This window comes from Lepidochelys olivacea (assembly GCF_965140295.1).
Source record: "Lepidochelys olivacea isolate rLepOli2 genome assembly, chromosome: 7".
In the NCBI taxonomy this organism is placed as follows: domain Eukaryota; kingdom Metazoa; phylum Chordata; order Testudines; family Cheloniidae; genus Lepidochelys; species Lepidochelys olivacea.
This window is the reverse complement of record NC_140417.1, coordinates 47,060,803-47,074,487: the sequence shown is the minus strand read 5'-3', so window position 1 is coordinate 47,074,487 and position 13,685 is coordinate 47,060,803. Positions and strand designations below refer to the sequence as shown.

General features: G+C 53.4%; 1 protein-coding gene across 2 annotated transcripts in view; it reads right to left on the bottom strand.

Annotated features, from left to right (window-relative positions):
- Window positions 1-1,114: 1,114 nt before the first annotated feature.
- Window positions 1,115-13,685, bottom strand: part of SEMA3G (semaphorin 3G) — a 66,715-nt gene continuing 54,144 nt past the window's right edge. For both annotated transcript variants that reach the window (XM_084633894.1, XM_084633895.1), the window contains exons 10-16: window positions 12,714-12,858; window positions 11,790-12,021; window positions 7,390-7,481; window positions 6,705-6,746; window positions 5,409-5,634; window positions 4,607-4,746; window positions 1,115-2,798 (exon numbers count right to left, since the gene is read on the bottom strand). In XM_084633894.1, coding sequence (XP_084490020.1) covers window positions 2,340-2,798; window positions 4,607-4,746; window positions 5,409-5,634; window positions 6,705-6,746; window positions 7,390-7,481; window positions 11,790-12,021; window positions 12,714-12,858 — 1,336 coding nt within the window. In that variant the 3' untranslated portion in view covers window positions 1,115-2,339. The remainder of the gene's footprint in view (window positions 2,799-4,606; window positions 4,747-5,408; window positions 5,635-6,704; window positions 6,747-7,389; window positions 7,482-11,789; window positions 12,022-12,713; window positions 12,859-13,685) is intronic.

The window sequence follows — 13,685 nt, the reverse complement described above, 5'->3', positions numbered from 1 at the left end:
GGGCAATGGGGCAGGCCGGTGGATGCCCCAGGCCAGATCAGGACGCCCTTCCTTGCTCAGGCACCCTGGGCAGTGCATACACCAGTGACTCTCCTACCAGCACCCATGGAGGAAGGTCCTAGGTGCTGGCAGGCAGGATGCACAACCTGGCCTTAGAAAACAGGGCAAGAGCGCATTTCTTCTGGGTGAGTCAGTTCTCAGCTCAGCCACAAACTCATGTCACAGCAGGGCTGCACTGCTATCCCGCTGCAGCACAGCTTGGCTTTGGGAACAGAGTTTTCATACTTCAGGCTCCCCTGCCATTGCACTCCCGGAGAATCTCCTTTAGCACCCAGCTATATAGGGCCTATGACACACAATTCAAGACAGAGTCTCTTCTGTTCTCATACCTATTGTGTCTGGCCTGGCAAAAGGGAGTTCACAAGTGGTGTAAAGCCAGCATAGCCAGTTCTTATGCCACCCCTCCCCAGCGTAGACATGTGGTTGAAGTGCTACTGTGCTCTGGCTATTCTTGACTGGCTGACAGTCCCTCTGAAAGGGTTGTCAGAGGGTGTAACTCAGAGCAGCCCCTAGACTGCTCTAACTGGCACCAGGGCCAAGCGGAAAATCAGGTTACTACAACTGGCTCCCTGGTGGTCTCTTGAAGTGGCCAGGTCAGGTTGAGTGGATCCCCAGCTGCAGCAGAGATCTGATCCTATGATTCCCAACTAGCAAAAGGCAGCCAGCAGTCTGTACTAGCCAGATCATTACAATACCTATCAGCCATTACGCTGACCTTTCTCTTTGAGGCTGCATCTGTGATGGATTTGAGGTCAAGCAGTCTGATTTGGGAGGAGACTACAGAGAGCTCTAAAGGATTAATCCTGCAGGGGAAGCCCCCAATAAATCAATAAATACATAAGAGGGATCAAATCCTGACACTTTGACTTTTGCAGCCTAGTCACTGGAAATATGCATTGCTCTAGCAGGAGTTGGAAAAACTCCACCAGCTTCAGTTCCACAGCTCGAACTGTGTTTTGGAAGCAAACAATTTCAGGCATTGCTCACCGAGACAACATTCATCACCGCAGCCAACCCCACTCAATGGACACAAAGAGGCAAGTGACTCCCTGTCTGCACTTCCACAGCAATGGGTTGGTTTATTTGTTCAGAAAACTGATGGATTTCACCAGCAGTCAGTGGATAACGGGTCTGCAGAGGGGATCGCCTAGCTTGGGGATCTGCAGGGAGAGACGGAGCCTTTAAGCTCTAGATCACGGCATCAGTGAAGACGACTTCATTCCTGAATGTGCTGTAGGTGGGTGAATGCTGCAGCATTTCTCGAATGTGTGAACCCTGCCAGGACGCCGAGCGGGCGGGGGAGTCCGCGACCGGGTGAACGTTGCCACGACGCTGGGCGGGCTGGGGAGTCCATGGAGAGGTGAATGTTGCCATGATGCCGAGCGGGCGGGGGAGTCCGCGGCCGGGTGAACATTGAGGTTCGTTCTGTAACCAAGGGCATTCCTGACCGAGCCTGAGGCCACATGCAAAGCGACTAGCTGGCCCCCTTTCTGACTACGGCCAGTGCCAGGGTGGGGGGAGACAGCAGGGTTCCTGTGGGAGGCAAATAACGTTCAACTCCACCCTGGTGACAGTTCTGTCCATAACTGGGCGAAGCTCTGATGGGACTCACTCCTCCTCCCCCAACTCCCACAGTGCCATGGGAGATGGCCAGAGGAGGCAGACAGTATCCTACGAACAACTGGTCATGGCCCCAGCTGCGTGTATAGGAATTGGCTCTTCTCTCATTCTCCGGGGTACTCAACTTGGCTACCCCAGCTCCACACCGAACCCACCGAGCCATCCCAATGCTGTGGATGTGGTGGGCTTTTCCTTCTCTCCCATCCGGGATGCAGCCTGCTCCTGCTTACCAGCCTCTCCATTGGCCCTTCTGCTCTGTATCGCCCCCTCGAACTGGCAGACTCCTACAGAACATCACATCCTTCCAGGGCTGCGCTGAGGGTCGTGGAGAGCCCCACCGCGATCATTCAATGTACCTGCAGCCTGGCCAGAAACAAGACTTCCCCAACTGGGAGAGATGCTGGGGTGGGGTGGGAAACGGAGCTCCCCAAGCCGTCTCCAGTGCTGGAATCAAGAGATGCCCCGTGCCTCCAACGGTGAATGTCTCTAGACTCAGCCATGTGGCGAGACAGCTCCTGGCTTGGCAGATCCTATTGTTAGGGCAGCCTGGACGCTGTTCCTAGCTGGGTGGATTCTCCCTTTCAGAGAGGGGATTGTTCCAGGATGGTCCCTCCTCTCTCCCGTTTCCCCCCTTGTGTTCGCCCCCCTCCCTTTGGTCTCTATGTGGCCACGGCCTGCCTGGGCATCCGGTTCCTCTCGTGCAGCTTGGCCCTCCCTTTCTTGCCAGCATCCATACCACTAAGCGCATTTTTGCTCTTGGGGGACTTGGCCTTGCGGCGCTGCCGGTCACCACACCACACGCGTTCACAGTACTCCTCCACCTGGTGCAGATTGGCGTAGCCGATCAGGTGCATGATGTCCTTGAACCAGGCCCTGTGCCCCGGCGGCAGGCGGGGCTCCGGCACCAGGCAGGGTGGGCGAGGGGACTCGTCCTCGTGATCCCGCTGGAAGATGTGCTCCAGCTGCTGGCTCTCGATCACCTCCAGCGTGACCTTGGTGACAGTCTGGGTGAAGCCATGCTCCAGGCTCTTGCAGTAATAGGTGCCGGCGTCCGGGCGGTACAGCCTCCGGAACAGCAGCCCCTGCTCCGTCTTCAGGATCCGCTCGTCCGTCTTCACCTGCAAGCGACCACACGGCAGTTAAACGTAGGAACATAGGGACTGCTGGGCTGGCTCCGACCACCGAGCCGTGTAATCCCACATCCCACCTCGCCGGCTCCAACCGCCGAGCCATGTCATCCCACATCCCACCCCGCTGGCTCCGACCGCCAAGCCACGTCATCCCACCTCTCGCCTCGCTGGCTCCAACCTCCAAGCCACATCATCCCACCTCTCGCCTCGCTGGCTCCAACCTCCAAGCCACGTCATCCCACCTCTCGCCTCGCCAGCTCCGACCATCGAGCCCTGTAATCCCACCTCTCGCCTCGCCAGCTCCGACCATCGAGCCCCGTAATCCCACATCCTACCTCCCGCCTTGCCGGCTCCGACCACCAAGCCACGTGATCCCATATCCCATCTCCCGCCAGGCCAGCTCCAACCACAGGTCCCCTGAAGCCCTGCCCCCAGTCAAAGGGAACCTGATGGCTTCTGTGACTTCCAGACGTTCCCCCCAAGCTTGCACTCTAATCAGTCTCCCACCCTCCCCACCTCCATTACAGCAGCGCTGGCAGGTTTCCACTGGTTGGCCAGCTGCAGCGGAAGCTGGGGCAGAGTGGGGCTCAGCCCACACACAGCCTCAGTGGAGCACTGGGATCCCGCCTCCTTGGTGAGGGTCTCAGGAATGTCCAGGAGGAGGGCTGAGCAGGCGGAGGGAGCAAAGAGGGGGCACATGTGGGAAGCACTCGGGGATGCCGGTCAGTGGGGAAGCAGTGCGAGAGCCTTGGCTGGCCTGGAGCGAGCCAGACGGGGCTGATCATCAGACAGCAGGGGCCAACCGTGTCAGAGGGACAGCCCCAGGATGATCTGGCCCTGGGGGGTTTGTGTGCACCTCCCCACATGGAGCAAGGGATGCCTGAAAAATATCCCTGCCACTGTCACCAGTGGAGCAATCAGAGCCAGAAAACCCTCCTTGGGGTGGCCTGTGGAGAGAGGTCCCCAGAGAACAACTGGCTCCCATGGATGGTGGGTGGACCCCGCCTTCGGGAAGGCTAGCCCTGCGGCCCTGTCCCTTCCACACGAGGCCCTGCCCCCTGCAGCGGGAGCCCTGAGCCCCGAGCCCCATCCTGTGGTCGGAGAAGCCCCTGGCCAGCTGGAACCCTGAGGCTGCCTCCCCACCCCCTCTGCCAGAGGAGCCCCAGGCTGGCCCCAGCTGGCTGACCGATGCGAGCCCCGGCCAGAGCAGCCCCAACCCAGCATCCCGTGGCAGTCTATTATACCCGCCGCCCATGCTGGCTCCCCCGTGCCAGCTCCATGGGGCTACCCTGCCGAGGGAACCGGCTCTCCTGCATCTCTGCCTGCATGTGCTTTCCTTGGGCACAGCTGCTCCTTCCTGCCCCCTGCAATCCACTGCTGACGGGGCCATCTTCTACCTGCTCTCATGGCATCAGGCGAGTCCTGCCCCAGGCCCAGAGCTAATCGAACGTTCACTGAGGAGGCCACTGCAGGCTGCCTCATCAGACAGCGAGTAGCTGCTCAGCGTGTAGAGAGTGGTAGAAACCCACTCAGCCAACACTCCAGCACCTCCCAGCCCCGAGCATGGACCGTAAGAGAACGCGGAGGGCAGACGACAGCTGCAGGGGCATTGCACCCTGGGCAAGGGGCAGCTCATCGACTGGGAGGCCAAGAGGAGGGGTGGGGAGGACTCTGCTCATTGGACGGGAAGCTTTTGGCAATGGGTAAGGGGCACCACGCTGGGTATGTGGGCGGGGTGCTCCGGCACAGGAGGCAGACTGGGGGGGGCGGAGTCATGCGGGGGAAGCACGCCTCACCTCATCCCTTCGCTTGTCATGGGGTCTCCAAAGGAACCACTGCACGGTGGCCTGGGGCGACTTGGGGATGCACTCCAGGAAGGTGCCGTTGTGCTCCGTCCCATACACCACCTTCTCCTCAGCGCTGTCGAAATCATCCACTGTTGGAACACAGACGTTTGCTCAGTGCACCCCATGGAGTGGGCAGCCAGTGCCAGCCGCCAGCCCACCCTGTGGGGGACAGCCCTGACTCCGCTCAGGTGAGGTCTTCTGGCCTTGGGCCCAGAGCATCTGGAAAGTCCCCGATGACCCCGTGCAGTGCTGGCAGGGCGTGTTTGGCTGGATTTGCTCTGTGGGGCAGGGGTGGCTTGTCCCCCTGATTGGTGCCTCTGGCCCCCATCACCATGTGGCATGACATCACAGGGACAGCTGGTTAAGAGAATCTTCATTTGTGACCACAGGGCCCACGCTCAGTGCCTCGGACTGGCGTGTGTGTGCAGGATGTCTGAGCTGGGCCCGGGTGCTGCATGAGTGACCTCCCTGCGCAGCACACATGGAAAGCTTGCTGGGGCAAAAACACCACCTGGAGGAAGGTGCTGTTCAGCTCAGGAGCCCAGCTACATGGGAGGACAGCCCCACTCGGCCCAGGTATTGCCATGACACCAGTGGACCATCCGTGTGGGCAGGAGAGTCCTGGATGCCTAGCCGCCGGCTGGCCCCTCTAGGCCTATTTGCACCCAGCCACTGGGCTGCTGAGTGAGAAGCTGGCCCCTCTCAGTCACGCGTGGGCTGGAACACGAGCGGAGCACATGGGCCGCCTTACCAGTCAGGTTCTGATCCAGGCACCGGTGCACGGGGTTCCCAGTCCGGATGTCCTGGCGGCGGAACCGGCGCTTGCTCGGCGCTTGGTACCTGGCGCAGGAGAGGCCGTCCCAGGCGCAGTAGGGGTCCCGGGCCAGGCAGCACTCAGCACAGGCCGTGCCGTAGGTCTCGCACTGGTGCAGCTTCACCTGGGCCACCCCCACTCGGGAGCCCACGTAGAGCATTTGCTGTGGGAGTAAATGGGAACAGGCTGGTAACCAGTAACAGGCTGTTCTCCACCTAGAGCCCAGATCTCCAGGATGATCCCATGGCAAACAGGGGCTGGGCAGAGCAGTGGGGTTGGGGCACTCTCCCCTCCCCAGCAGGAGCCAGGGCTCAAAGCCTGCTTGGGGCCATATAAGCCTAGTCTCTGAGACTGGGTACCCACATCAACACCCGCCGTGCGGGCTGGCACCCATTCTGCCTGCTTTGCTTCAGGACTGGATCGGAAAGGTTTGTTATTACAAAGACTGAGGTGCCACGGGAAAGCGAGGCCTAAACTAGCCTAGTGCTGCAAGGGCATTGGCAGAGCTGCGTGGGGAGCCCGAGGCTGGAAGCTGTAGAGAAGGAGGGAGGTGCATTGGTGTAGCTTTGGGATGGGGGCCCAGGACTGGAGCAGCAGGGGGGGGCAGGGCAGGACGGAATTGTATCAACAGGGCTGCGTATGGAGGGTAGTAACCAGCCAGGCAGATCCATCAAAGAACACATGGATGGAAGGATGATGCTCCCTGCTCATCAACTCCAGAGTTCATGTCCAGATAGAAATAAACACTCCTGAAGGAGAGGAATTTCCACTGGGTGGGCAAAGAGGGTGGGACTAGGAGGGAAGTGGCAAGAGGGGCAACCAAAAGTTTAGGATGAATATCAGGAGAGTTTCCATTAAGCTGGGGAACGATCTTCCAAGGCATCTGGAGGAAGCCCCATTGTGTGATTGCCTGGAGACATCCTGCACTGGCTGCTGCGATAGACAGGATAGCTTAACACCAGGCTCCTCACACTGTGGTCCCCAGAGCTGTTGCTGCCACAGCCATGAAGCATCTGCCGATCGTCATGCACTGATGCTTCCTGCTTGGTCTAGTCCAAGCCGGACGCTGTTATGGTTTCCTGGAGTTTATATGGGCACACACACACACCCTCATCTGCCCCCAGCATCTCTCCGCTCTCTGCACAACCCCTGTGTGTCCATCTATGTCGAGCACACCTGCTAACCAGGCTGGGTTCTGCCCGACATTTGTCCCACCGAGAAGCCACTACTCACTCGTTTGACAGAGATTTCCATCTCGGTAATGGGCATGGGAGCCTGGGGGAGGAAGAGACAGCCCTCAGCTAGGACACGGCACAGAAACGACCTGCCCCCCATCTCCAAAAACTTCACATTTGGTCTGTAGCATCTTCATCCTTATAGGTTTATTCAGCTCCCTGCCCACCCCCCACCACCCCATCATCATCTATGTCATTTATTGCTTCCCGAGGGCTAACACATCTTCACTAAAACTTCCCAGAAGAATGGAGCCAGCCCCTTCCCCCAGCAGCCCACCCAGATCAGACCGGATTCTCCTCTCACTTTCACCACTAGCCCAGCACTGAGTTCGCTGAATCCTTTATCTACGCCGGCATGAGAGGAGATCCCAGCCCATGGCATGCACTGGAGACGGTCGCACACACTTCCCCAAACAGAAGGCAATATGCCACACACTGCACATACAACAGTCGTACACACAGGCTCACTCATGCACCAGGTGCCACGTATGAAACGGTCCCACCCACGTGTCAGCACAGGTGGTAACGTAGCTTACATGGATTGTCCATGCATACTATGTGCATGTCACTGATTGCACAGACACACTCCTATATGTGTCACACTCAGACATGCGCAAACATGCAAAGATGCCTGTATACACACACACCACTATCATTCACACACATGCGGCCATTTATCGCACCTTAAAAACCTGCAGCTCCTCCAGAATGACTTCTTCGGCTGTGGCCAAGTTTCCTTTCTGAAGGGCTATGACCTTCAGTACTGAGCCAGCATCTGGATGGGAATAGAGCAAGAGCATTGACAAAAAAGACCTTCACCTTGGCATCCCAGCCATCGCTCGGGGGGGGGGGGGGGCAGATGGAGACAATTCCTGCTGCGACACGCCTGTTTTGTGCACAACCTGCATACAAGGCTAAGCTCTTCACCATCAGTTTGCATCCAGGGCCAAGATCCAGAGAACTGTCCTGCACCATGAATGTCAGGGCCTGGACTCATCAGGAGGCGATCACTGGTTTTCCCTGGTAGGATGTTGGAAGGGGTCCCTCCCAGCCAGCTGGACAATGACTCTCACAAACAATCATATCAGGCACTGCTGCAGGCCCTTTCTCCTACAAATCTCAAAGAGCTTTGCAGATGTGATGAGCTGAGGAAACTGAGGAATACGGAGGCCAAGCGACTCCCCAGCAGGCGAGAGGCAGAGCCAAGAATAGAATCCAGCTCCCAATCTCTTTCTGTAAACTCTAGACCATGCTGCGCTCATTCCTAGCAGTACCACTGTGTGATTCAACGGGCTGCATCTTCAGGGGCTGCGCCTAGAAGCACGGAGGGTCAGCTGGGCTATCCACAATGGCTGCTATCTTGCCTCGCAGAAATATTATTAACAACAAATTGGGCTTGGCTCCAAAATTTGCCTGATAACAGAGATAATTTCCACCCAGCATGAGTGGCGCTCCGAACACAGCAAGTGCCCATCACAGCAGGTCCTGGCTCCAGCATACAGTGCTCCACGCTGCGGCTGGTAGAGAGAGCCAGTGGCTGTTCCATTTCTCAGGGCTGGCTGTGAAAAGCATGGGAGAGATGGGTATCATTTGTATGACTAGCATGAAGACCTGTTTATTTCTCATGGAGGGGGCATCAACAAGCAGTCGCTCACGTGTCCCAGAAAAGAGCACAATGAATTCAGCTAGCCAGCTGAGACTTACAAGACAATGATGGGGGTGTTCTCTTTGATGGCCCCCTTGCCCCGGTGAGCTCACAGGATGCGTGTGACAAGGGGACGGGGCCCCGTGAGGGGAGACAGAGAACAAAGGAGTGTTGTGACTATTGGGCCTACAAAATGTGCCCCTACTGTAAACTCAACCACAAAACGTGAGTGAAAGTTCAGAAGTGATCACCACCTATCATTTTTGCCTACTTGGAAATTAACCCTGAAAATTAGGCTGTTTTCAATAAATGAATATTATAAACAAGTGCTAGCCAACCAGACACAGAAGTTGGATTAGTGCAAACAAAAAGGACTTGCTGATATGATTCAAGGACTGTTGAACTCATGCTTGGTAAAACAGAAGATGTGCAGCAAGAAGTTAATGGACCAAAACTGGTGTGACAGACCTTAGGCCTAATTAGTGGACAAAATAACAAGGGGGGGGGGATGTACTAAGTCTCCCATTTTTGTCCTTTTTGGGTTTCTTCAGGAGTGACTTAGATAAAAACATTTTCAGTTCTCTTCTCCTCCCCTTCCCACCTTGCATCCTAGCCAGTGATTTCCCTACATGCCCTCTGAATTTCCCTAACCCTCCCCACCCCAGTTTTGTGAACTAGTTACATGCAGTATTGCCAATTTAGTGACTGTTTGGAAATTTGAATTGAAATTGAAACATTAATACACACTTTAAAAGCATATACAGTGTATGATAAAATACGTGTATCTGAAAAAGTATAATAGATTTGAAAAGTATGAACATAGACTAGCTTCCTTATACAGCTGTTGTTTTTTATGCCAATGTCAGTGCATTCATTTCAGTGATGTTGGCCAACCTAATAATTTCAAATGATGATTTGTAAGCAAAATCTAAATGAGCTCTCCCTGGCAGCTAGTGATGAGCTGGGGGCTGGGGGGAAAGTCTTCAGGACCAGGTTGCATTTACATTCACACTTAATCTACCTAGGTATCCAGCAAACAGAGCTGTGTTGCCCAAGTGATTTGGGCTGGGGTTGGGCTACGAATCACTTGAATGCGGGGGGGGGGGGGAGGGCTCGACCCGATCTTTTTGCTTTGTTTCCTGGGATGAAAGAAGTAGGAATTCATCTCTTGCTACTCCCAGTCACGACAGCTACAGCTAAGCGTTCTTTTTCTTCATTGAATAGAATTTTGTGTTCTGAAAGAAGTCGCCTTCTGCCTGATCATGTGAATGAACTAATGAGCATATCAAGTGAAGGAATGGAAGTACCAGACACACAAGAAGCCACCAAAGATGAACGTATTGCATTCAAGAAGTTCATTAACAGAGTTGTGCAAAATTATAACAAGAAACCAAGAAGGATGTAGCCAACTTTAATTTGTGTGATGATTTTAAAACATGAGTTAAATCTAATAAAATGGTCATGAAACATTTTTCAGTTTTTGCTATGGTTCCATACAGCTCACCTTCACCCACACAGTCTCACTCCTCATCGGCCCTGACACCCCCCTGTAAATTCGAACACCCCCACTAATTTCAATTCCTGGGGAAACCATTGACCGGCTCGCCTCATCTCATCTTCTTCCCTCAGTTCATCCCCAAACCTGCCAGCACTGCAACTTCCTGGATGGAAGGCTGGCTGGCCTTGCTCTTGTTTAAGGAACTTTGTTTTCACCAGTGAGTGCTGAAAGTCATCACATTCTCATGACATCCAGTCCTCAGCCTGTCAGTGTGGCTATCTAACTGCCAGCATCCCAGAGACATGTAAGATCCTGTTTTGCCTCCCTGCCTTGTTGTGTTACATCATGCCTAACTATATCTTTCCTCCTCTCTTGGCTTTTCATTGAATCCTGAAACCAACTAAACAGTATCCACCCAAGCCTGCCCTGTCTAAGGAAAAAGGATCCAACCAGATGATGGCCCTGAACCAGATCATAACTAACGAGGATCCAAGCAGCAGGTGTCACAATCAACTTGCCAGCCAAACAACCCACTCATAACTAACCAGTGGTCCAGTGTTCTGAAATCTTCAACCAAAGCCATACTTCACCCATATTTTCTATCCTGTCTTTCCTCTACCTTGTGTGTCTGTCTGTGAAGAATAGAATAAGGGAATGGCCACATCAGGCTTCAGAGTAAAATGAACCTTTTCCTTTTCATCAGAGAAAGGTTGTTCTGAAAATCAGAGTCTGATATTTTGACTTCAAAAGGAGAGCTACTTTGAGACGGTCTGATTGAGTTTGTTTTGCATAATCACTCAGCTGTAGTTTCAAGATCAGCGCTTGTTTTAACTTTGTGCTCTTTCTTGTGTTTAATCAATAAACTTTCCATTTGAATAAATGGTTTTGGGTGTTTGCCTAGTAACCAAGTAAAACCAAGGGCTCTGTTTAAAAACAATCCCGAACCCGCCTATGACCGCTTTAATGTCGGATAGTGACAGAGTTTATAAACACTTTTAATTAATTCTTTAGGCCTTTCAGATCAATATCAATACAACAGGGGCCTGCCCAGTTTTAAAGAGACACCCTCCCTGAAGCTCAGGGGAGGCAGGGAACACAGAGGCAGCATTTACAGGGAAGCAGACTGAAAACCAGCCCCCCAGAGGCAGTGAGTGCCTGGAAGCAGCTGGGTCTGGGTCTAGGGTTGCCAACCCTCCAGGATTGTCCTGGAGTCTCCAGGAATTAAAAGATTGATCTTTAATTAAAGATTACATCATGTGATGAAACCTTCAGGAATCCATCCAACCAAAATTGGCAACGCTAGCCTGGCCAAGCATTGAGAGAAATGTTAAGGTTAAGTCAGACATATGCATGTAAGCCTTTTGTTGTTGTAACCCTTTTCTTTGGGAATCCTATGTTCCTATGCAATAAACATTTGGAAGAAGGTGCTTAGAGTCACTGCATCCACGGATTGGTGAGAGTTCCCTTAGGGAAGGCTCTTATGAGTGTCAAAGACAGCTGGACCTGCAGGGACACCAAGGTTGGTCAGCAAGGGTGCTGCTGTTGGGGGCCACAGTCTGAGAGTGGGGGGGATCATGGGATTCCAGCCTGAGAGAAGTGGAGACATAGGGCTTGTCACTGGAAAGGGAGCACTTGGGAGAGACTGAGGAGGGGTTAAAGATGCAGCTAACCCTGTAACTGGGACAGCTGGTCTATTCTACTCAGATACCTAACAGCTAGTGCATGTTCAGCTGCATTGCGGTTAGCAATGTTGGCAGGCCTGGTCTAGACAGACTGACAGCACCATAATCAACATGGTATTTTGAAAGACCCTGCTGTGAGCTGCAGCTGAACTGACCAGGGAGGACAGCCCAGAAGTGGAGAGCCAGGGGAGGGAGCGAAGGGAGATCTAGCAGGCCTTGCTGAGACCGTGGGGGGTTCTCCTGTTGGCACCAGCTCACCTGTCCCGAGAAACATGACATCATACTGCCCGTCCTCAGCGTCCACCCGGTCCACCACAATCTGCCGCAGCCGGTGCTGCAGGTTGGTCTTCACCAGCACAGGACGACGGTGCAGCGGGTACACGGGCCTATACATAAGTGGGTGAGCACGGGCGAAGTGCAGGACCTCGTCGGGGTAGTCCTTGGTGGAGCTGTACTGCCGGCTGGGCTGGTTAGTGGTTTTGCTGGGACACTGCAAGAGGCAGAAGAGACAGCATTTCAGCCTGGCATTCCTGCTCTGCTCCCCTGTGCCATGACACTAGGAGATCCCACCTACAGCCTCTCCATCCCAGTGGTTGTGAGCCACCTGCTCGGCCTTAACAAGGTGCCTTGGGAATCTCTACTCCCTGATGCAGTCTGGGTTTCTACGTCCTTCTCAAGCTCAGATCTGTCCTGTTGACAGCCAAGGTGGAAGGCTCATTCCCATTAGCTCCCCTGTGTTATCTCCTCCTCCCCTGTCCAACCTCAGACACAGGCCTGCTCGGTGTGGGGGGCGAGACCTCAGGAAGGGTTGTTATACTGAATGGGAAAACATGCCATAGACACTGATCTGCCTGGGTATAGTTCATTTGCCTCAATTAAATCCCAAAGTGGGTCCCACCTCCCGAAACGGACTCTAACGATGGTCCCTGAAAGACCCAGGAGAAATAACTGCTGGGAAGTTCGTGCCAAGGCACAGCCACCACCCCTTCCTGATGCCAAATGGCAGCCCACCACCACCAGATGGGAAAACTAACCAGCCTTGGCCCGGAGGGTGAAGCGAGATGGGATTAATAATGGAAATACCGGGCCTTGGAGTGACCATGTGTATCATTAGCCCTCTGAAAAGATCATTTTAGGAGTCTTCTCCAGACACCTTCAAAAACAAGGGTGTGACCCACTTACAACTCCTGGCCTGGGGTAGGGCACCTTGCCCTCATATGCTGCCCACTGGTGATCCGGGCCATCCTTATGGGCAAAGGGCCCATTGAAAACTTCCCAGATGTCTGCCATGCGGTACACACAGATGGCAAAACCTTGGAAGACGTTGCTGAAATGAGAGGAATTGGTCCAGGGTGAGGATCCATTGTTAGCTACTCACACACACAGGGTTAGCAAACCCTTCCTATTAACAGTGCGGGGGACCCATGTAAGAGATGGGTGTATTGAGGAGGGATAAAATGACCAAACCAGACACCAAATCCAAAAGCTAACTGCAAATCCACGGGCAACAACCCGCCCAACGAGATGGGACTCGGCCTTCCACTCCTGATCAGCTCGGAATTTGTATCTGACTGCTCAGAGAGTCAGAATGATCAGATCACAGTACAAATCCCCAGAAGACAATGCGCTGAATTCAAACTAAGGCGGCCATCGTAAAAAGTATAAACATTCAAAACAATAAATATCATGAAAGTTACAGGTTAAAATAAGTGAATCCTAGCTATTAAAAAGGCTGAAAAAGGTCAATTAAAGTAACGAGCTAAAGAAATCAAGTGCCTTTACACAAACCCAAATCTAGGAATGGGAATGTTCACATTAGACAGCCCAATAACAACCTTATCTCTGACCCCAAGGCCTAGCAACCAAGAGACATAGTATTGCCATTTTCAGATTACACAAAGACTGCTTTAAAAGACTGAAAGATTTGCTTTGAGACGTCAGGTTTTAATATTTTAACTGTATCTGTCTTGCTCCGAATTATATAAATCACCACCTTGAAGGTCTGTTGTACATGGATCAGCCCAGCACTGTTCATTTTGAGTCTCAGATTATGCAGACACTGCACCAAGAACAGTATTTGGTATCTAATATTGATCCATAACTACAACGTATCAATCTGTAGGACCTCCAGGAGCTACGGCTATTTATACCAGC